Source organism: Engystomops pustulosus, unplaced genomic scaffold (genome assembly GCF_040894005.1).
Source record: "Engystomops pustulosus unplaced genomic scaffold, aEngPut4.maternal MAT_SCAFFOLD_135, whole genome shotgun sequence".
Taxonomy (NCBI): Eukaryota; Metazoa; Chordata; class Amphibia; order Anura; family Leptodactylidae; genus Engystomops; species Engystomops pustulosus.
In genome coordinates this window covers 13,900-39,946 of record NW_027285016.1, presented here as the reverse complement: position 1 = coordinate 39,946, position 26,047 = coordinate 13,900, and the positions used below count along the sequence as shown (strand labels likewise).

Sequence of the window (26,047 nt, the reverse complement as noted above, 5' to 3'; positions counted from 1 at the left end):
GTAATGTCATGTATGTACACAGTGACTGCACCAGCAGCAGAATAGTGAGTGCAGCTCTGGAGTATAATACAGGATGTAACTCAGGATCAGTACAGGATAAGTAATGTCATGTATGTACACAGTGACTGCACCAGCAGCAGAATAGTGAGTGCAGCTCTGGGGTATAATACAGGATGTAACTCAGGATCAGTACAGGATAAGTAATGTCATGTATGTACACAGTGACTGCACCAGCAGCAGAATAGTGAGTGCAGCTCTGGAGTATAATACAGGATGTAACTCAGGATCAGTACAGGATAAGTAATGTCATGTATGTACACAGTGACTGCACCAGCAGCAGAATAGTGAGTGCAGCTCTGGAGTATAATACAGGATGTAACTCAGGATCAGTGCAGGATAAGAAATGTCATGTATGTACACAGTGACTGCACCAGCAGCAGAATAGTGAGTGCAGCTCTGGGGTATAATACAGGATGTAACTCAGGATCAGTACAGGATAAGTAATGTCATGTATGTACACAGTGACTGCACCAGCAGCAGAATAGTGAGTGCAGCTCTGGAGTATAATACAGGATGTAACTCAGGATCAGTACAGGATAAGTAATGTCATGTATGTACCCAGTGACTGCACCAGCAGCAGAATAGTGAGTGCAGCTCTGGAGTATAATACAGGATGTAACTCAGGATCAGTACAGGATAAGTAATGTCATGTATGTACAGTGACTGCACCAGCAGCAGAATAGTGAGTGCAGCTCTGGGGTATAATACAGGATGTAACTCAGGATCAGTACAGGATAAGTAATGTCATGTATGTACACAGTGACTGCACCAGCAGCAGAATAGTGAGTGCAGCTATGGGGTATAATACAGGATGTAACTCAGGATCAGTACAGGATAAGTAATGTCATGTATGTACACAGTGACTGCACCAGCAGCAGAATAGTGAGTGCAGCTCTGGGGTATAATACAGGATGTAACTCAGGATCAGTACAGGATAAGTAATGTCATGTATGTACACAGTGACTGCACCAGCAGCAGAATAGTGAGTGCAGCTCTGGGGTATAATACAGGATGTAACTCAGGATCAGTACAGGATAAGTAATGTCATGTATGTACACAGTGACTGCACCAGCAGCAGAATAGTGAGTGCAGCTCTGGGGTATAATACAGGATGTAACTCAGGATCAGTACAGGATAAGTAATGTCATGTATGTACAGTGACTGCACCAGCAGCAGAATAGTGAGTGCAGCTCTGGAGTATAATACAGGATGTAACTCAGGATCAGTACAGGATAAGTAATGTCATGTATGTACACAGTGACTGCACCAGCAGCAGAATAGTGAGTGCAGCTCTGGGGTATAATACAGGATGTAACTCAGGATCAGTACAGGATAAGTAATGTCATGTATGTACACAGTGACTGCACCAGCAGCAGAATAGTGAGTGCAGCTCTGGAGTATAATACAGGATGTAACTCAGGATCAGTGCAGGATAAGAAATGTCATGTATGTACAGTGACTGCACCAGCAGCAGAATAGTGAGTGCAGCTCTGGGGTATAATACAGGATGTAACTCAGGATCCGTACAGGATAAGTAATGTCATGTATGTACACAGTGACTGCACCAGCAGCAGAATAGTGAGTGCAGCTCTGGGGTATAATACAGGATGTAACTCAGGATCAGTACAGGATAAGTAATGTCATGTATGTACACAGTGACTGCACAAGCAGCAGAATAGTGAGTGCAGCTCTGGGGTATAATACAGGATGTAACTCAGGATCAGTACAGGATAAGTAATGTCATGTATGTACAGTGACTGCACCAGCAGCAGAATAGTGAGTGCAGCTCTGGAGTATAATACAGGATGTAACTCAGGATCAGTACAGGATAAGTAATGTCATGTATGTACACAGTGACTGAACCAGCAGCAGAATAGTGAGTGCAGCTCTGGGGTATAATACAGGATGTAACTCAGGATCAGTACAGGATAAGTAATGTCATGTATGTACACAGTGACTGCACCAGCAGCAGAATAGTGAGTGCAGCTCTGGGGTATAATACAGGATGTAACTCAGGATCAGTACAGGATAAGTAATGTCATGTATGTACACAGTGACTGCACCAGCAGCAGAATAGTGAGTGCAGCTCTGGGGTACCAATAGCTGGCTGCTCCTCCTGCTCCTACAATGTAAAGCTTTAATATTACACAAGTAGTGGATGTACATTATCCGCATAGATACTGGAACCAGAAATCTGATACAATGTGACTTCCTGTATAGTGGATGAGTAATTATACAGTAACTTAGTATCATGTGATGTTCCTGGAGGAGGCTGCAGGTCGGGCTCTCCAGGGCCACTTCTTACACTTATGCTTTACTTTCAGGGCAGAACCTAAAGAGACTAAGATCCCATATGTGCGTCTGGAGCGTCTGAAGATCTGCCCCCCTCCGTCTGGAGAGCTGCCAACCTTCAAGGTGCAGCCACAGAAGAAAGACGAAGACGGGTCTCTGCGCTTACTGATTAAATATGGCGCCCGATACAAAAGCATGTCAATAAAGGTAAGTCAGCGGTCTCACACAATACCATAAGACACGGAACTGCAGCTTTGGATGTGAACACTGACACCAGGGCTACATGGAACTGCAGCTTTGGATGTGAACACTGACACCAGGGCTACATACACACAGAGCACAGATAACAAAATGTATGATAGTCCATCTACTATATTACTATCTCCTGGTTACTCAATGGGGCTCATTTACTAAGGGTCCGAACGCTGCGCTTTCGTCGGGTTTCCCGAATATTTCCGATTTGTGCCGAATTGCCCCAGGATTTTGGCGCATGAGATCGGATTGTGGCGCATCGGCGCCGGCTTTCACGAAACAGAAATGGGGGGGGGGGGCGTGGCCGTCGGACAACCCGATGGATTCGGAAAAACCGCGGGAGGGAGCTCCTCCTGGATGGCGTCAGCTCGGTAATGCCGCTCGAAACGCAACTTCATTATGACAGGTGTGTGGGCGTTTTCGCCATTGGCATAGACACCGCCCCCAGACGAAGTCTAGAGCCGAAACGCGCGTCGGGGAATCTTGTGTCAGGCGACAGGTGGATTTTGATAACGTGCAATATGCCTTCCTATTTGTGCTGTGAAACACTGGATGTGTCTATATTATTTCCTTTTGTAGCATGGAGTGTTTTATGGATGTTTACAAAACAATAAATTGCAACATTGTATCTGGGTATAGCTACATTTCACTATAGCACCGAGCAGCACAGGATTTACCCAATACCATTACATTTACTGTGTGAGCTTTCCCATTAATCCCCATGTACCCCCTGTATCAGCAGTCTGCATCTGTGTACCCGTGTAGTGGGCTTGTTTCTTTTGACGCTATCAGTTTTTGTTGTTTAGTATTTATATGTCATTTTATTACATGAATTTGGTAAATTGGCTTTTTTTGTTCTTGAGATAGGTGTAGCTTTGGATGTGACTGGAGTATAAGACACAATATAATAGGGAAATAGTTAATACAGTTTTGGATGTGAGTATAACAGGTTGATATTGAATGCAGCTCTGGATGGGACTGGAGTATAACACATTGGGGCAGATTTACTTACCCGGCCCATTCGCGATCCAGCGATGCGTTCTCTGCGGTGGATTCGGGTCTTCCGGCGATTCACTAAGGCAGTTCCTCCGACGTCCACCAGATGTCGCTGCTGCGCTGAAGAGCATCGGAACGCACTGGAATACACCGAGCCGGGGTGAGTGAAGGTAAGCGTGTGCCGAACGACATTTTTTTTTTTTTTTAAATGCGGTGGTTTTTCTGAATCCGTCGGGTTTTCATTTGGCCACGCCCCCAATTTCAGTCGTGTGCATGCCGGCGCCGATGCGCCACAATCTGGTCGCGTGCGCCAAAATCTCGGGGCAATTCAGGGAAAATCGGCGCAAATCAGAAATATTCGGGTAACACGTTGGGAAGACGCGAATCGGGCCCTTAGTAAATGACCACCAGTGTGTAGCAGCTCTGGATGTGACTAGAGCGTAGCCTTGTACAGAGATGTACCCTATGGAGGTGAACCTATAGGCTCTATGTATTGCAGGTGAATGCGGACAGCTCGTGCTCGTCCTCTCCTGCCACAGACGTCTCACCGCCGTCTACGCTGCCCTATAATACAGAAGCAGTACCGCCGGCAGCAGCGCAAACCATGCAGACGCCACCACTGCCGCAGCATCCCTTCCCCCGGATCCAGTCTTACACGGGGGGATCGCAGGAGGTCCGGCACATCGTAGAACCCAATCCAGAACACAACCAAGAATGCAAAATGACTACAGGACCCTCGAAAAGGTCAGAGGTCCCCAAGCACATTGAGAACGAGGATTTCTGTGCCGTCTGCCTGAACGGGGGCGAGATGCTCTGCTGCGACAACTGTCCCAAGGTTTACCACCTGTCCTGCCACGTGCCCACCCTTCTCAGCTTTCCAGGGTACGTCCACTGATGTATTTGGGAATTTTAAGATCTCAGCTTGCTTTAATCGTATAATTTTATAGGAGTATTGAAAGTTCAGCAACTTTTTAATAGACTTAAAACTGAACCTTCACTGTTTTCAAGATCTCTGCTTGCTGTGGGCTAGTGAAAAGGTGACTTTTCTCATTGCATCTATCAGTTGCATATGTGCATGCGTCAGTCAGACATGGAGTCACTGATCAAGAAGCTTCCAATCACAGACAACAAGCAGAGATCTTGGAAACTGTGGAAAAAGTATATTAAAGGGACACAGTAGGGAATTTGTGGGCCCCAGTTTTTGGAAGTTGGACCTCTACAGATCAAACGCATTTATCCAAACCTATAAAATAGAATACAAGGATCATACTGTCATTTTGTGGTCCCTCTTCTCTAGATCCTGATAACATGTGGAGCAGAGTTACACGAGGCCAATCCCTTCTTTTTAGATTTCCAAGAAGTGTATAAATTTGCCATGTACATAAGACAGACCTTGCAGCTTAGGGGGTGAGCTGTGCACATTTTCCAGCAGATGCTTATTTGCCAATGTCCTAAAGTGTTGTCTTCAAATTGATAAAGTCATAAATATCTCAAAAGAGGAAAAACAAAGGAGAAATCAGACAATGTAACTATAGAAAGAAGGGTGGGAGCGCTCTGCTGCCCCCTACTGGCCAGATGGAGCCCTGCACAATGCCCCAGATAGATTTATATAGATATAGACAATTTATAACTACATGTACAAGATCCATAGACCTTCTGTCCAGTGCAGAGGAACCAGAGAAGGTGCAGGCACAATAAAAGACCTGGGCCAATGTGTTTCCCAATGTTCTGGAGGGGGATGGGTCTGCACCGAGGTGTATAGTAATAATGTGATGCGTCTCTTCCAGAGGGGAATGGGTCTGCACTCTGTGCCGCAATCTGAACAAGCCAGAAGTGGAATACGACTGCGATAATACGCGATACAGCCGCGAGAACAAGATCGAAGAGGGAATGTTACCCAACCTGGACCCTGTGGATCAGAGGGTGAGGGGGAGCAGGGGGGCGCTCATAACCAGCAGAGAGATACTAAGCTAAGGAATTCCAGGGATACCCTGAGGTATCACATCTCATCATGTGTGATACAGTCTGCTGTGTATCTAATCCTATCCTGTGTGATACTGACTGCTGTGTATCTAATCCTATCCTGTGTGATACTGACTGCTGAGCTGTGTATCTAATCCTCTCCTGTGTGATACTGTCTGCTGAGCTGTGTATCTAATCCTCTCCTGTGTGATACTGACTGCTGAGCTGTGTATCTAATCCTCTCCTGTGTGATACCGACTGCTGAGCTGTGTATCTAATCCTATCCTGTGTGATACAGTCTGCTGAGCTGTGTATCTAATCCTCTCCTGTGTGATACTGCTGAGCTGTGTATCTAATCCTCTCCTGTGTGATACTGCTGAGCTGTGTATCTAATCCTCTCCTGTGTGATACTGCCTGCTGAGCTGTGTATCTAATCCTCTCCTGTGTGATACTGCCTGCTGAGCTGTGTATCTAATCCTCTCCTGTGTGATACTGTCTGCTGAGCTGTGTATCTAATCCTATCCTGTGTGATACAGTCTGCTGAGCTGTGTATCTAATCCTATCCTGTGTGATACAGTCTGCTGAGCTGTGTATCTAATCCTATCCTGTGTGATATAGTCTGCTGAGCTGTGTATCTAATCCTATCCTGTGTGATACAGTCTGCTGAACTGTGTATCTAATCCTATCCTGTGTGATACAGTCTGCTGAGCTGTGTATCTAATCCTATCCTGTGTGATATAGTCTGCTGAGCTGTGTATCTAATCCTATCCTGTGTGATACAGTCTGCTGAGCTGTGTATCTAATCCTATCCTGTGTGATACAGTCTGCTGAGCTGTGTATCTAATCCTATCCTGTGTGATAGTCTGCTGAGCTGTGTATCTAATCCTATCCTGTGTGATACAGTCTGCTGAGCTGTGTATCTAATCCTATCCTGTGTGATACAGTCTGCTGAGCTGTGTATCTAATCCTATCCTGTGTGATACAGTCTGCTGAGCTGTGTATCTAATCCTATCCTGTGTGATACAGTCTGCTGAGCTGTGTATCTAATCCTATCCTGTGTGATACAGTCTGCTGAGCTGTGTATCTAATCCTATCCTGTGTGATACAGTCTGCTGAGCTGTGTATCTAATCCTATCCTGTGTGATATAGTCTGCTGAGCTGTGTATCTAATCCTCTCCTGTGTGATGCAGTGTGCTGAGCTCGTGTATCTCAGCCTGTAGAGTGTGATACAGTCTGCTGAGCTGTGTATCTAATCCTCTCCTGTGTGATACTGCTGAGCTGTGTATCTAATCCTCTCCTGTGTGATGCAGTGTGCTGAGCTCGTGTATCTCAGCCTGTAGAGTGTGATACAGTCTGCTGAGCTGTGTATCTAATCCTCTCCTGTGTGATGCAGTGTGCTGAGCTCGTGTATCTCAGCCTGTAGAGTGTGATACAGTCTGCTGAGCTGTGTATCTAATCCTCTCCTGTGTGATGCAGTGTGCTGAGCTCGTGTATCTCAGCCTGTAGAGTGTGATACAGTCTGCTGAGCTGTGTATCTAATCCTCTCCTGTGTGATGCCGTGTGCTGAGCTCGTGTATCTCAGCCTGTAGAGTGTGATACAGTCTGCTGAGCTGTGTATCTAATCCTCTCCTGTGTGATACTGTCTGCTGTGCTGTGCATCTAATCCTCTGCTGTGCGATACTGTCTGCTGAGCTGTGTATCTAATCCTATCCTGTGTGATACTGTCTGCTGTGCTGTGCATCTAATCCTCTGCTGTGCGATACTGTCTGCTGAGCTGTGTATCTAATCCTCTGCTGTGCGATACTGTCTGCTGTGCTGTGTATCTAATCCTCTGCTGTGTGATACAGTCTGCTGAGCTGTGTATCTAATCCTCTCCTGTGTGATGCCGTGTGCTGAGCTTGTGTATCTCAGCCTGTAGAGTGTGATACTGCTGAGCTGTGTATCTAATCCTCTCCTGTGTGATGCCGTGTGCTGAGCTTGTGTATCTCAGCCTGTAGAGTGTGATACTGCTGAGCTGTGTATCTAATCCTCTCCTGTGTGATGCAGTGTGCTGAGCTCGTGTATCTCAGCCTGTAGAGTGTGATACAGTCTGCTGAGCTGTGTATCTAATCCTCTCCTGTGTGCTGAGCTCGTGTATCTCAGCCTGTAGAGTGTGATACAGTCTGCTGAGCTGTGTATCTAATCCTCTCCTGTGTGATGCAGTGTGCTGAGCTCGTGTATCTCAGCCTGTAGAGTGTGATAGTCTGCTGAGCTGTGTATCTAATCCTCTCCTGTGTGCTGAGCTCGTGTATCTCAGCCTGTAGAGTGTGATACTGTCTCCTGAGCTGTGTATCTAATCCTCTCCTGTGTGCTGAGCTCGTGTATCTAATCCTCTCCTGTGTGATACTGCTGAGCTGTGTATCTAATCCTCTCCTGTGTGATACTGACTGCTGAGCTGTGTATCTACCCCCATCCTGTGTGATGCAGTGTGCTGAGCTCGTGTATCTCAGCCTGTAGAGTGTGATACAGTCTGCTGAGCTGTGTATCTAATCCTCTCCTGTGTGATGCAGTGTGCTGAGCTCGTGTATCTCAGCCTGTAGAGTGTGATACAGTCTGCTGAGCTGTGTATCTAATCCTCTCCTGTGTGATGCAGTGTGCTGAGCTCGTGTATCTCAGCCTGTAGAGTGTGATACAGTCTCGGAGCAGCATTGTACCTAGTAACCTTCATTGCGGTGTTTCCTGTACAGAAGTGTGAGAAGCTGGTGCTGTCGCTGTACTGTAAGAGCCTGAGTGTCCCCTTCCAGGAGCCGGTCAGCCCTCTTGTGAGTATCACCCCCACCCCCCTAGCAGATTATAAGGGACACTAGGTATTGTTTGTGCCCCCCGCCCTCCAGCTTTATGTTACCCCCCCAGGGGGCTTGCAGTTTAGCATTAACCCTTGCATTGCTGATTAAACTAATGGAAGTATTTGTTATATGCACGTTTTTTAATGAAGGCGCGTCACTATTACCAGATTATAAAGAGGCCAATGGACCTGTCAATCATCCGTAAGAAGCTTCAGAAGAGGCACATCCCTCATTACTCCGCCCCCGAGGAGCTGGTGTCAGACATAAGGCTAATGTTCTGGAACTGCGCAAAGTTCAATTACGTAAGTGATTCACCCGGTGATTATATTCTGCCAGGAAAGGGTTAACCACAGTCCCGTTACATAGTGATGTGATGTCAGGGGTTGGTCTGATGAAGACCTCTTATGTCTATATGTCCTGCTAGATCATACAGACATCAGGGCATGGGCGGTCCTTAGCTAAAGACCGCCCCCTAGGAGCTAGAATAGGGAGCTGCGGTGTACATGTGGCTTTCATTCTGCAGATAATGATTGGCACCGCTGTGATGTGACCCAGGGGATCAACCCAGTGTGAGGGGCTTTAGGGGGTCTCCACGTAGACATTGTGGTTTTCACCCTTTGCCTTGCTACTCATGGCACTACTACTCTCTTTTGGTACAGACTTCCTTTGTCTTCTGTGACAGCAATCACAAAGTGTGACCATACAATGTGTCATCAGAACATTGTGTATGTTGTTTGTAGCAACATGGAAATATGGATTTATATTGCAGAATTGTGCTGGGGGTGTGTCCTCACACTGCTGTTCTCTGTGCACTGAACTACTCCACAGCACCCCCCCCCCCTTCCTTTCTGAGTGACTTCTGTAGCACTTAACCAGAGGCTTCTTGCAGCTGTTACACAGAGCGGCAGGGAGATGCTGCAGAACAATCTAATGCACATAGTTACTCTGGGAGGAAAAGAAAAGGTTACATACATGTTACAAATGTTACAGGAGAGGGAGGGGGGGGGGGGGAGGAGCATCACTGCTCTGCAGCGACTACCCAGATGTTAGCACAGATTACACTAATATTGGGTCAGGCGTCTATCCCTGGAGTCTATAGAACCTGCAGTCAATGATTGTCACCTCTTATTCTTCTGAATATTTGGGGCAGCACCAGGTGATTACATTGTGCTATAAACCTGGCGCCGCCTCACGGGTTATATGATACTAGAGAGCAGGAGGGATGGTGAATGGAGAGCGACGTGAGCTCTTATACCAGATATATCACACATAGACTGAAATACATGTGCGACTACAGACAGTGATGTCACCGATACACCTGCTAGTGATGATGTCACCGATACACCTGCTAGTGATGTCACCAACATAAAGGACCAAAGGACCTACTGTACAGGCCAGTGATGTCACTGATATCTGGAGTGATGATGTCACTGATATCTGGAGTGATGATGTCACTGATATCTGGAGTGATGATGTCACTGATATCTGGAGTGATGATGTCACTGATATACCTGCTAGTGATGATGTCACTGATATACCTGCTAGTGATGATGTCACTGATATACCTGCTAGTGATGATGTCACTGATATACCTGCTAGTGATGATGTCACTGATATACCTGCTAGTGATGATGTCACTGATATACCTGCTAGTGATGATGTCACTGATATACCTGCTAGTGATGATGTCACTGATATACCTGCTAGTGATGATGTCACTGATATACCTGCTAGTGATGATGTCACTGATATACCTGCTAGTGATGATGTCACTGATATACCTGCTAGTGATGATGTCACTGATATACCTGCTAGTGATGATGTCACTGATATACCTGCTAGTGATGATGTCACTGATATACCTGCTAGTGATGATGTCACTGATATACCTGCTAGTGATGATGTCACTGATATACCTGCTAGTGATGATGTCACTGATATACCTGCTAGTGATGATGTCACTGATATACCTGCTAGTGATGATGTCACTGATATACCTGCTAGTGATGATGTCACTGATATCTGGAGTGATGATGTCACTGATATCTGGGTCATTTTCTGGGATTATTTAAGGACCGGTCTAATTGTCATGTCTGGTGTTTGTACAGGAGGACTCGGAGGTTGCTGAGGCCGGGAGGAACCTGGAGATCTGTTTTGAGGAGGTGTTAAAAGAAGTCTACCCCGGCCGAGTGTTCCCCTTCCCACAAGATGATGACTCCGAGACCGAGGAGATTGGGGGCGATAACTGCCCCCTGAACCTGAAGAGCTTCCACTGGCCAAATTACGGACAGGACTGCGTGCAGCCCAAGAGGAGACGCCGCCACCCCATGAGCCAGAAGAGCAGAGACTTCAACCTCTGCTAGATGTCCTGGGAGCCGGCCATCCCTGAGTACCGGGGCATAGGGATGGACATAGTGACTGGCCAGGACATCCCCATGGCCAGGAGAGCAAAGACTTCGACCTCTGCTAGATGTCCTGGGAGCCGGCCACCCCCGAGTACCGGGGCATAGGGATGGACATAGTGACTGGCCAGGACAACCTCTGCTAGATGTCCTAGGAGCCGGCCACCCCCGAGTACCGGGGCATAGGGATGGACATAGTGACTGGCCAGGACAACCTCTGCTAGATGTCCTAGGAGCCGGCCACCCCCTGAGTACCGGGGCATAGGGATGGATATAGTGACTGGCCAGGACAACCTCTGCTAGATGTCCTGGGAGCCGGCCACCCCTGAGTACTGGGAGCATAGGGATGGACATAGTGACTGGCCAGGACATCCCCACGGCCAGGAGAGGCGGCTCCATCTTATAGTCCAAGACACAAAGTTTCCTTAAGATTTTCATATTTTTACTTCTATGCAAAAACAAGTGACAGGATGAACTATACCGGACACTTCTTCTGTATGATACATGATGTGCCTTATACCAGCCTGACACTGGAGGGGGCACACGGGGGTCTCCAGCTGACTAACATCCCCCAAACCTGAGGAATGGCCTTCAAGAAAAAAAAATAACTTTAGGGAAGTCTATTGTTCACTGTGACTGATCTCCTCCTCTTATAACGCTCCAGTACTGATATAACCTGCAGATATTACATCACATGTGACTGATCTCCTCCTCTTATAACGCTCCAGCGCTGATATAACCTGCAGATATTACATCACATGTGACTGATCTCCTCTTATAACGCTCCAGTACTGCTATAACCTGCAGATATTACATCACATGTGACTGATCTCCTCTTATAACGCTCCAGTACTGATATAACCTGCAGATATTACATCACATGTGACTGATCTCCTCTTATAACGCTCCAGTACTGATAACCTGCAGATATTACATCACATGTGACTGATCTCCTCCTCTTATAATGCTCCAGCACTGATATAACCTGCAGATATTACATCACATGTGACTGATCCCCTCCTCTTATAACGCTCCAGCACTGATATAACCTGCAGATATTACATCACATGTGACTGATCTCCTCCTCTTATAACGCTCCAGCACTGATATAACCTGCAGATATTACATCACATGTGACTGATCTCCTCTTATAACGCTCCAGTACTGATATAACCTGCAGATATTACATCACATGTGACTGATCTCCTCTTATAACGCTCCAGTACTGATATAACCTGCAGATATTACATCACATGTGACTGATCTCCTCCTCTTATAACGCTCCAGTACTGATATAACCTGCAGATATTACATCACATGTGACTGATCTCCTCCTCTTATAACGCTCCAGTACTGATATAACCTGCAGATATTACATCACATGTGACTGATCTCCTCTTATAACGCTCCAGTACTGATATAACCTGCAGATATTACATCACATGTGACTGATCTCCTCCTCTTATAACGCTCCAGTACTGATATAACCTGCAGATATTACATCACATGTGACTGATCTCCTCCTCTTATAACGCTCCAGTACTGATATAACCTGCAGATATTCCATCACATGTGACTGATCTCCTCCTCTTATAACGCTCCAGTACTGATATAACCTGCAGATATTCCATCACATGTGACTGATCTCCTCCTCTTATAACGCTCCAGTACTGATATAACCTGCAGATATTACACCACATGTGACTGATCTCCTCCTCTTATAACGCTCCAGTACTGATATAACCTGCAGATATTACATCACAGGTGACTGATCTCCTCCTCTTATAATGCTCCAGTACTGATATAACCTGCAGATATTACATCACATGTGACTGATCTCCTCCTCTTATAACGCTCCAGTACTGATATAACCTGCAGATATTCCATCACATGTGACTGATCTCCTCCTCTTATAACGCTCCAGTACTGATATAACCTGCAGATATTCCATCACATGTGACTGATCTCCTCCTCTTATAACGCTCCAGTACTGATATAACCTGCAGATATTCCATCACATGTGACTGATCTCCTCCTCTTATAACGCTCCAGTACTGATATAACCTGCAGATATTACATCACATGTGACTGATCTCCTCCTCTTATAACGCTCCAGTACTGATATAACCTGCAGATATTACATCACATGTGACTGATCCCCTCCTCTTATAACGCTCCAGCACTGATATAACCTGCAGATATTACATCACATGTGACTGATCTCCTCTTATAACGCTCCAGCACTGATATAACCTGCAGATATTACATCACATGTGACTGATCTCCTCCTCTTATAACGCTCCAGCACTGATATAACCTGCAGATATTACATCACATGTGACTGATCTCCTCTTATAACGCTCCAGCACTGATATAACCTGCAGATATTACATCACATGTGACTGATCTCCTCTTATAACGCTCCAGTACTGATATAACCTGCAGATATTACATCACATGTGACTGATCTCCTCCTCTTATAACGCTCCAGTACTGATATAACCTGCAGATATTACATCACATGTGACTGATCTCCTCCTCTTATAACGCTCCAGTACTGATATAACCTGCAGATATTACATCACATGTGACTGATCTCCTCTTATAACGCTCCAGCACTGATATAACCTGCAGATATTACATCACATGTGACTGATCTCCTCCTCTTATAACGCTCCAGTACTGATATAACCTGCAGATATTACATCACATGTGACTGATCTCCTCTTATAACGCTCCAGCACTGATATAACCTGCAGATATTACATCACATGTGACTGATCTCCTCTTATAACGCTCCAGCACTGATATAACCTGCAGATATTACATCACATGTGACTGATCTCCTCTTATAACGCTCCAGCACTGATATAACCTGCAGATATTACATCACATGTGACTGATCTCCTCCTCTTATAACGCTCCAGTACTGATATAACCTGCAGATAATACATCACATGTGACTGATCTCCTCCTCTTATAACGCTCCAGTACTGATATAACCTGCAGATAATACATCACATGTGACTGATCTCCTCCTCTTATAACGCTCCAGCACTGATATAACCTGCAGATATTACATCACATGTGACTGATCTCCTCCTCTTATAACGCTCCAGTACTGATATAACCTGCAGATATTACATCACATGTGACTGATCTCCTCCTCTTATAACGCTCCAGTACTGATATAACCTGCAGATATTACATCACATGTGACTGATCTCCTCTTATAACGCTCCAGTACTGATATAACCTGCAGATATTACATCACATGTGACTGATCTCCTCTTATAACGCTCCAGCACTGATATAACCTGCAGATATTACATCACATGTGACTGATCTCCTCTTATAACGCTCCAGCACTGATATAACCTGCAGATATTACATCACAGGTGACTGATCTCCTCCTCTTATAACGCTCCAGTACAGATATAACCTGCAGATATTACATCACATGTGACTGATCTCCTCCTCTTATAACGCTCCAGCACTGATATAACCTGCAGATATTACATCACATGTGACTGATCTCCTCCTCTTATAACGCTCCAGCACTGATATAACCTGCAGATATTACATCACATGTGACTGATCTCCTCCTCTTATAACGCTCCAGTACTTATATAACCTGCAGATATTACATCACATGTGACTGATCTCCTCCTCTTATAACGCTCCAGTACTGATATAACCTGCAGATATTACATCACATGTGACTGATCTCCTCCTCTTATAACGCTCCAGTACTGATATAACCTGCAGATATTACATCACATGTGACTGATCTCCTCCTCTTATAACGCTCCAGTACTGATATAACCTGCAGATATTACATCACATGTGACTGATCTCCTCCTCTTATAACGCTCCAGTACTTATATAACCTGCAGATATTACATCACATGTGACTGATCCCCTCCTCTTATAACGCTCCAGTACTGATATAACCTGCAGATATTACATCACATGTGACTGATCTCCTCCTCTTATAACGCTCCAGTACTTATATAACCTGCAGATATTACATCACATGTGACTGATCTCCTCCTCTTATAACGCTCCAGTACTGATATAACCTGCAGATATTACATCACATGTGACTGATCTCCTCCTCTTATAACGCTCCAGTACTGATATAACCTCCAGATATTACATCACATGTGACTGATCTCCTCCTCTTATAACGCTCCAGCACTGATATAACCTGCAGATATTACATCACATGTGACTGATCTCCTCTTATAACGCTCCAGTACTGATATAACCTGCAGATATTACATCACATGTGACTGATCTCCTCTTATAACGCTCCAGTACTGATATAACCTGCAGATATTACATCACATGTGACTGATCTCCTCCTCTTATAACGCTCCAGTACTGATATAACCTGCAGATATTACATCACATGTGACTGATCTCCTCCTCTTATAACGCTCCAGTACTGATATAACCTGCAGATATTACATCACATGTGACTGATCTCCTCCTCTTATAACACTCCAGTACTGATATAACCTGCAGATATTACATCACATGTGACTGATCTCCTCTTATAACGCTCCAGCACTGATATAACCTGCAGATATTACATCACATGTGACTGATCTCCTCCTCTTATAACACTCCAGTACTGATATAACCTGCAGATATTACATCACATGTGACTGATCTCCTCCTCTTATAACGCTCCAGCACTGATATAACCTGCAGATATTACATCACATGTGACTGATCTCCTCCTCTTATAACACTCCAGTACTGATATAACCTGCAGATATTACATCACATGTGACTGATCTCCTCCTCTTATAACGCTCCAGCACTGATATAACCTGCAGATATTACATCACATGTGACTGATCTCCTCCTCTTATAACGCTCCAGTACTGATATAACCTGCAGATATTACATCACATGTGACTGATCTCCTCTTATAACGCTCCAGCACTGATATAACCTGCAGATATTACATCACATGTGACTGATCTCCTCCTCTTATAACACTCCAGTACTGATATAACCTGCAGATATTACATCACATGTGACTGATCTCCTCCTCTTATAACGCTCCAGCACTGATATAACCTGCAGATATTACATCACATGTGACTGATCTCCTCCTCTTATAACACTCCAGCGCTGATATAACCTGCAGATATTACATCACATGTGACTGATCTCCTCCTCTTATAACGCTCCAGTACTGATATAACCTGCAGATATTACATCACATGTGACTGATCTCCTCCTCTTATAACGCTCCAGTACTGATATAACCTGCAGATATTACATCACATGTGACTGATCTCCTCCTCTTATAACACTCCAGTACTGATATAACAGTGGACTTTGTACATACTGTGGATCTTAGGGTTAGATACTTTTCTATACATGGGTCCCATCTCTTTATATTACTGTCTGTATCCTGACCTCATAGAACCTTGTGTATAATTGCAGTTTTTAGCGAACTTCAAATATTGATGAAAAGTGACAATAAACGTTTTCTCTTTGGCAGCAAAGAAAATCTCTCATGGCAAATCAATATAATGTATAACGCACCCTACATATATCCATCCCCCCTGTATAACACATCATACATATATACATTCCCCCTGTATAACACACCATACATATATACATCCCCCCTGTATAACACACCATACATATATACATCCCCCCTGTATAACACATCATACATATATACATCCCTCCTGTATAACACACCATACATATATCCATCCCCCCTGTATAACACATCATACATATATACATTCCCCCTGTATAACACATCATACATATATCCATCCCCCCTGTATAACACATCATACATGTATCCATCCCTCCTGTATAACACATCATACATGTATCCATCCCTCCTGTATAACACATCATACATGTATCCATCCCTCCTGTATAACACATCATACATGTATCCATCCCTCCTGTATAACACATCATACATGTATCCATCCCTCCTGTATAACACATCATACATGTATCCATCCCTCCTGTATAACACATCATACATGTATCCATCCCTCCTGTATAACACATCATACATGTATCCATCCCTCCTGTATAACACATCATACATGTATCCATCCCTCCTGTATAACACATCATACATGTATCCATCCCTCCTGTATAACACATCATACATGTATCCATCCCTCCTGTATAACACATCATACATGTATCCATCCCTCCTGTATAACACATCATACATGTATCCATCCCGCCTGTATAACACATCATACATGTATCCATCCCGCCTGTATAACACATCATACATGTATCCATCCCGCCTGTATAACACATCATACATGTATCCATCCCGCCTGTATAACACATCATACATGTATCCATCCCGCCTGTATAACACATCATACATGTATCCATCCCGCCTGTATAACACATCATACATGTATCCATCCCGCCTGTATAACACATCATACATGTATCCATCCCGCCTGTATAACACATCATACATGTATCCATCCCGCCTGTATAACACATCATACATGTATACATCCCGCCTGTATAACACATCATACATGTATACATCCCGCCTGTATAACACATCATACATGTATACATCCCGCCTGTATAACACATCATACATATATACATCCCTCCTGTATAACACATCATACATATATCCATCCCTCCTGTATAACACATCATACATATATCCATCCCTCCTGTATAACACATCATACATATATCCATCCCTCCTGTATAACACATCATACATATATACATCCCTCCTGTATAACACATCATACATATATACATCCCTCCTGTATAACACACCATACATATATCCATCCCTCCTGTATAACACACCATACATATATCCATCCCTCCTGTATAACACACCATACATATATACATCCCTCCTGTATAACACATCATACATATATACATCCCTCCTGTATAACACATCATACATATATACATCCCCCCTGTATAACACATCATACATATATACATCCCCCCTGTATAACACATCATACATATATACATCCCTCCTGAATAACACACCATACATATATCCATCCCGCCTGTATAACACATCATACATGTATACATCCCTCCTGTATAACACATCATACATGTATACATCCCGCCTGTATAACACACCATACATGTATACATCCCCCCTGTATAACACACCATACATGTATACATCCCTCCTGTATAACGCATCATACATATATACATCCCTCCTGTATAACGCACCATACATATATACATCCCTCCTGTATAACGCACCATACATATATACATCCCTCCTGTATAACGCACCATACATATATACATCCCTCCTGTATAACGCACCATACATATATACATCCCTCCTGTATAACGCACCATACATATATACATCCCTCCTGTATAACGCACCATACATATATACATCCCTCCTGTATAACGCACCATACATATATACATCCCTCCTGTATAACGCACCATACATATATACATCCCTCCTGTATAACGCACCATACATATATACATCCCTCCTGTATAACGCACCATACATATATACATCCCTCCTGTATAACGCACCATACATATATACATCCCTCCTGTATAACGCACCATACATATATACATCCCTCCTGTATAACGCACCATACATATATACATCCCTCCTGTATAACGCACCATACATATATACATCCCTCCTGTATAACGCATCATACATATATACATCCCGCCTGTATAACACACCATACATATATACATCCCTCCTGTATAACACATCATACATGTATACATCCCTCCTGTATAACACATCATACATATATACATCCCCCCTGTATAACACACCATACATATATACATCCCCCCTGTATAACACATCATACATATATCCATCCCCCCTGTATAACACACCATACATGTATACATCCCTCCTGTATAACACATCATACATATATCCATCCCCCCTGTATAACACATCATACATGTATACATCCCTCCTGTATAACACATCATACATGTATACATCCCTCCTGTATAACACACCATACATATATACATCCCTCCTGTATAACACACCATACATATATACATCCCTCCTGTATAACACACCATACATATATCCATCCCCCCTGTATAACACATCATACATATATACATCCCTCCTGTATAACACACCATACATATATACATCCCGCCTGTATAACACATCATACATATATACATCCCCCCTGTATAACACATCATACATATATCCATCCCCCCTGTATAACACATCATACATATATCCATCCCGCCTGTATAACACATCATACATATATACATCCCTCCTGTATAACACATCATACATATATCCATCCCTCCTGTATAACACATCATACATATATACATCCCCCCTGTATAACACATCATACATATATACATCCCTCCTGTATAACACATCATACATATATACATCCCCCCTGTATAACACATCATACATATATCCATCCCCCCTGTATAACACACCATACATATATACATCCCTCCTGTATAACACATCATACATATATTTTAATCTTAGGGGAGAGGGAAAGTGTAGGAGAAGTGGCAGTAAAATGTAACTTTTATTAATTATAATTAAAATTAAAAGTAGAAAATAGTTGTGAACGAATTTTAACAAATAGGAAAAGTTCAAGGGATGTTTTTCCCCTTCCATGCAGAGACTGACCCCTATAAATTGACTTGCATGGATTCCCTTAAATTGAGGGATTTATTTGAGGGTATCGTGATCCAACTTCAAGGATATTATTAATGGTGTGATATCCAGTGTTGATTGTGTTTATACTTTGTTCCTCATTCACAGTGTAACAATGTTGCGACTTGTTAGTTTCACAGCCTCTTATTGTGGATAGTTAGTCTGTTATTTTGCAACAGTGTTTGTTATAAACCAGGCATGCACAGACTATTGTCCTGCACACACCGTGTATGACAGTTGCAGCGTCTGGTGTTATATTAGTGTGGCATCGATCCCAAATGTTTTAGGAACGATGTTCACACAGCTAGTTTTGCTGCTCAGCTACTGCTGTGTCCCTAAAGACAGTCAGTGTAGCAGGGGATTACTGCATTGATGTGTTAATGAACCAGCAGCACTATCTCACTCTTTCTGTAAGTGTCCGATCACTGTGTAAGATCGCGGCTGTTTCTCTCCTGCTGCTCTTATATCCTTATCTGTCACTAGGATCACTCGCTATTTCTGTGAGTGTCAGGTCACTGTGTATGATTCCAGCTTAACTATTTCTCTCCTGCTGCTCCTATATCTTAGTCTAACACTGGATTCTCTCACTGCATTTCCCTCTTAGCATATGTAGAACTTTCCCTAGTAATACCCTACGGCCGTTTCGCCGCCATGTTGCGGCTTCATCTGGGGGTGTCGGCGCCCGTTTGTTGGCGCTTTTTATTCCAACCAGAGTGATTGATGTCTCTCAGCACCAATCAGGTTAGATTGTTTTTCTAGTTCATTTTGAAGCATTTTCTTTTATTTTTATATCAGAAACTGACAGTGTCTTGATAGTGGTAATCTTCTTCTGTGAATTTTTGTTACAGAAGACAGACTATAATCATAATCATAGAAGATTATGCTTTTAATGTATACTGTTTTATTAATCTGTTTTTGTATATTGCGCTCTCATCATAAGAATTTTATTGATGTTGTATATTGTATATATCTGATATTCACATTTTGTTGAGAAAATATCGAGTAGTGTGGGGATTTTCAGGAATACTCCCATTATCTGATATAAGATGGACAGAGGTTCTGCAAAAAGGAAATGTCTCCTTTTTGTTAAGCAATACTCCACTATGAAGTTACTGATGGGAGTTCATAAATGCCTTGTTGTGGTCAGAGGTTCTTATGTCAGACCTCGTACTTGGCAAATAATTACAGGAAGCATCCAAAATTAAAGGATTCGTTAAGTCCTTTTGGACTAACTGAGTTCATTTTGAAAATCCACTCGCTTTCTTTCTGAAGGAGGATCTTATCCAGATCTCCTCCTCTAATGTTTAATTTTCTCTGGCAGATGGCCCAACCTTTTAGTTCGTTGATTTTTCCTTTGTGGACCACATTCATGTGCCTGGCTACTGGTGTTGGTTGAAAAATTATTTTTTCTTTTCTGCATTTCTCTTCCTCTTTTGTATAGTTTTTTATTTTATTTAGATGTTCTCTCATTCTTATTCTGAGTTCTCTCTTAGTTTTTCCTACATAATGCAGGTTACATGTGCATTGTAGTATGTAAATGATGCCTTTAGATGCACACGTGATGTGGTCTTGTATTGGGATTAAGTTTCCTTTGTCATCAAGAAAATCTTTCTTCTTAATAAGAATTTGACACCCTGTGCATATTCCACATGGGAAGAAACCTGGGTATTTAGTTTTCTCGGGGGTTTTTTTATTATGTACAAAATGACTGCTGGTGATCTGGTCACCTATTGTAATGCTCTTCCTATATCCGCAGCTTGCTTTTTTACTTATCCACCTCTTTAGGTCTGGGTCTGATTGTAAGATCTCCCAATGTTTTCCCAAGATGGTTTTCATTTCTGTCCATTGGGTGTGGAATCGGGTGATGAATCTTATTTCTTCATCTTTTTCTTTCTCTTTTACTTTGAGTAAGGTTTTCCTATCAGTTCTTAACGCTGTGTTATACGCAGCTTTTATTGATCTATTACTGTAGTGACGTTGTATCAGGCGTTCTTTAAGGTTTTTCGCCCCTTCTTTAAATTTCTCAAAAGTGGAGCAGTTTCTCCTCAGCCTCAAGAATTCTCCTTTTGGGATGCCTTGGATAGTTCTTGGTAAATGTGCACTCTGGGCATCCAGAATGCTGTTGGTTGCCGTCTTTTTTCTGTAAAGCTCGGTTTCTATTTTTCCTTTATCCCCTTGATATATGGTGAGGTCTAAAAATGGTATTCGGCTTCTACTGGATTCTACTGTAAGTTTGATGTTAAATTCATTCCTATTCAAGGCCTGGAAGTATTCAGTGAGTTCATTTTCAGTCCCTTTCCAGATGCATACAACATCATCTATATAACGACGCCACAAAACTATATGATCTTTCCATCTTAGGTAGTTCTCTTTAAAAACAACTTCTTCCTCCCACCATCCTAAGAATAAGTTTGCGAACGTCGGTGCGCACGTGGCGCCCATGGCCGTTCCATGGATTTGTAAATAGAAACGGCCACAGAAAGTAAAAAAGTTTCGAGTCAGAACGAAATTCAGGAGTCTAAGTAAAAACTCTCTGCGGATTGGATTATAGTCAGGGTCTTTCAGGAGAAAATACTCGACCGCTTTACAGCCCAGATCATGTCCTATACTCGTGTATAGGCTTTCTACATCACAAGTTGTCAGGATTTCGTCCTCTCCTAAACTTACGCCATCCAGGTCTTGTAATACTTGCATGGTGTCCCTAGTATAGGAGGGTAACTGGTATACATAATTACGGAGTTCGTTGTCGAGCCATTGGCTTGCCTTTTCTGTAAGGCAGCCAATGCCCGACACAATGGGTCGTCCTGGGGGTCGCTCTAAATTCTTATGGACTTTGGGTAACATGTAGAACGTTGCCACTTTAGGTTGTTTGTTTTCCAGGAAGTTTTTCTCCTGTTGGGTTATAGCTCGATTTGCCATCCCTTCCGCAATTAGGATCTCATATTCTTTTAGAAATTGTGCACTCGGATCTGCCCACAGTGCTTTGTAGCATTTTTTATTGTGTAGTTGCTTATTAGCCTCTGCTATATAGAGATCTTTTGGCCACAGAACCACGTTCCCCCCTTTATCGGACTTTTTAAAAATTACACTGTCTAGGTTTTTTAACTCTTTGAGAGCTTCTCTCTCCTTCTTTGTCAGATTATCTTTAAAGTTATCTTCTTGAAGTGCCATAATGTCTGCTGTTACTATGTCCAAAAATACTTTGACATGTGGACTTTTGTCAAAAGGGGGCATTCTTTGAGATTTGGGTTTTAGTATTTTCTTTTTATATTGCTTGGAGGTTTCTGTTTCTCTATTGTCTTGGTCTGAGATCAGATTCAGTAAGATGTCTAGATCTGTATCTGTATTTTTACTGTGAAAATTTTCAGATAACAGAGATTCCAGACATTCTAAGGCTTCTCTTTCCATATCTGTTAAATTTTCAGCCTGAAATTCTTTCGATTCTGACGTGAAAATCTTTTTATAGATTAATTTTCTTCCAAAAAGATGTAAATCCTTTATACATTCGAATTTGTTGAGACGTCTGGGCAGACAGAAATTCAGGCCCTTCTTTAATAGGCTTGTTTGTGCTCCTGTTAATACATGTTTTGAGAGGTTTATTATTTGCATAATATTCATACCAAATTCTGTGTCATGATTCAATATTTCCCTCTTCCTCTCCCTCTCGATCTCCCTCTGTGGTAGTTCTGACCTCTTCTTTGTTCTCTGAAGCCCCATTTTAGACGGTCCCTTAAAAAATGTGAGGGTCCTTCTAGGGAGGAAGATATTGATTGGGTATTAGAACTATTTGTTTGTGGTGAATATAATACTAAAATGCACATGTAACCTGCATTATGTAGGAAAAACTAAGAGAGAACTCAGAATAAGAATGAGAGAACATCTAAATAAAATAAAAAACTATACAAAAGAGGAAGAGAAATGCAGAAAAGAAAAAATAATTTTTCAACCAACACCAGTAGCCAGGCACATGAATGTGGTCCACAAAGGAAAAATCAACGAACTAAAAGGTTGGGCCATCTGCCAGAGAAAATTAAACATTAGAGGAGGAGATCTGGATAAGATCCTCCTTCAGAAAGAAAGCGAGTGGATTTTCAAAATGAACTCAGTTAGTCCAAAAGGACTTAACGAATCCTTTAATTTTGGATGCTTCCTGTAATTATTTGCCAAGTACGAGGTCTGACATAAGAACCTCTGACCACAACAAGGCATTTATGAACTCCCATCAGTAACTTCATAGTGGAGTATTGCTTAACAAAAAGGAGACATTTCCTTTTTGCAGAACCTCTGTCCATCTTATATCAGATAATGGGAGTATTCCTGAAAATCCCCACACTACTCGATATTTTCTCAACAAAATGTGAATATCAGATATATACAATATACAACATCAATAAAATTCTTATGATGAGAGCGCAATATACAAAAACAGATTAATAAAACAGTATACATTAAAAGCATAATCTTCTATGATTATGATTATAGTCTGTCTTCTGTAACAAAAATTCACAGAAGAAGATTACCACTATCAAGACACTGTCAGTTTCTGATATAAAAATAAAAGAAAATGCTTCAAAATGAACTAGAAAAACAATCTAACCTGATTGGTGCTGAGAGACATCAATCACTCTGGTTGGAATAAAAAGCGCCAACAAACGGGCGCCGACACCCCCAGATGAAGCCGCAACATGGCGGCGAAACGGCCGTAGGGTATTACTAGGGAAAGTTCTACATATGCTAAGAGGGAAATGCAGTGAGAGAATCCAGTGTTAGACTAAGATATAGGAGCAGCAGGAGAGAAATAGTTAAGCTGGAATCATACACAGTGACCTGACACTCACAGAAATAGCGAGTGATCCTAGTGACAGATAAGGATATAAGAGCAGCAGGAGAGAAACAGCCGCGATCTTACACAGTGATCGGACACTTACAGAAAGAGTGAGATAGTGCTGCTGGTTCATTAACACATCAATGCAGTAATCCCCTGCTACACTGACTGTCTTTAGGGACACAGCAGTAGCTGAGCAGCAAAACTAGCTGTGTGAACATCGTTCCTAAAACATTTGGGATCGATGCCACACTAATATAACACCAGACGCTGCAACTGTCATACACGGTGTGTGCAGGACAATAGTCTGTGCATGCCTGGTTTATAACAAACACTGTTGCAAAATAACAGACTAACTATCCACAATAAGAGGCTGTGAAACTAACAAGTCGCAACATTGTTACACTGTGAATGAGGAACAAAGTATAAACACAATCAACACTGGATATCACACCATTAATAATATCCTTGAAGTTGGATCACGATACCCTCAAATAAATCCCTCAATTTAAGGGAATCCATGCAAGTCAATTTATAGGGGTCAGTCTCTGCATGGAAGGGGAAAAACATCCCTTGAACTTTTCCTATTTGTTAAAATTCGTTCACAACTATTTTCTACTTTTAATTTTAATTATAATTAATAAAAGTTACATTTTACTGCCACTTCTCCTACACTTTCCCTCTCCCCTAAGATTAAAACATACGTAACTTTGGTGGTGCACACCTGGCAGGAGATATATAATTAGAAGGAAAGAAAGAAAGATACAACGTTCATAAACTAATATTCTTCTGATATATCGGTCTGTTACATCATACATATATACATCCCCCCTGTATAACACATCATACATATATATGTATGTGTTGATGACACTCTATGAATATGTGTGAAGTTATAACTGGTGCAGGGGCTTTAATAAACGGGGGCTAAAATTTTAAAAACAAATCAAGAAATTGCATTAATGCATTTGTTAACACATTGTTTGAGCATGCGTTAACATCGCATTTACACTGCATTTTGTAAACGCAAATGTTTATAGTAATGTAATTAGGCAAATCCCCTCCTCAAATGTTGTAATGCGTTTCAAAATGCAATGAAAATGCAACAAAAACGCAGCGTGTGACTGCGCCCTTAGGCCGGCAAACGCAAACAAAGTCGCGCCCACCGGGGCGGGCTTCGGCCCGATCGCATCGGCGTTTCTATGCGTGCGGGCCGAGGACCTCCCCCTGTGCGCTAGCGTCACGTTATGAACGGACGTCTAGCGGTACATGTGACCGCGGTCTTATCACGCTGAAAGTGGCGCGTGGGGTGGAAAACCGCCACAACTGGTGGAAATGGAGCTTTCTACATGACTTGTCCGCAGTGTCTACCCAGACCAGAGCTGTAATAATGTCCATAATATAGATGTTATATTACATATATATCACACACACATTACACATTACACAGTATATTACATATATATCACACACACATTACACATTACACAGTATATTACATATATATCACACACACATTACACAGTATATTACATATATATCACACACACATTACACAGTATATTACATATATATCACACACACATTACACAGTATATTACATATATATCACACACACATTACACAGTATATTACATATATATCACACACACATTACACAGTATATTACATATATATCACACACACATTACACAGTATA

The 26,047-nt window shown here is 42.5% G+C and overlaps 1 protein-coding gene across 3 annotated transcripts in view; it reads left to right on the top strand.

Annotated features, from left to right (window-relative positions):
- TRIM66 (tripartite motif containing 66) overlaps nt 1–16,307 on the top strand; it is a 79,771-nt gene extending 63,464 nt beyond the window's left edge. For 2 of the 3 annotated variants that reach the window (XM_072131754.1, XM_072131755.1), the window contains 6 exons: nt 2,385–2,559; nt 4,100–4,482; nt 5,388–5,523; nt 8,289–8,363; nt 8,537–8,689; nt 10,496–16,307. In XM_072131754.1, the coding sequence (XP_071987855.1) occupies nt 2,385–2,559; nt 4,100–4,482; nt 5,388–5,523; nt 8,289–8,363; nt 8,537–8,689; nt 10,496–10,750 (1,177 nt within the window). In that variant the 3' untranslated portion in view covers nt 10,751–16,307. The remainder of the gene's footprint in view (nt 1–2,384; nt 2,560–4,099; nt 4,483–5,387; nt 5,524–8,288; nt 8,364–8,536; nt 8,690–10,495) is intronic. The other variant, XM_072131756.1, reaches the window with a different exon arrangement.
- Nucleotides 16,308–26,047: the final 9,740 nt, after the last annotated feature.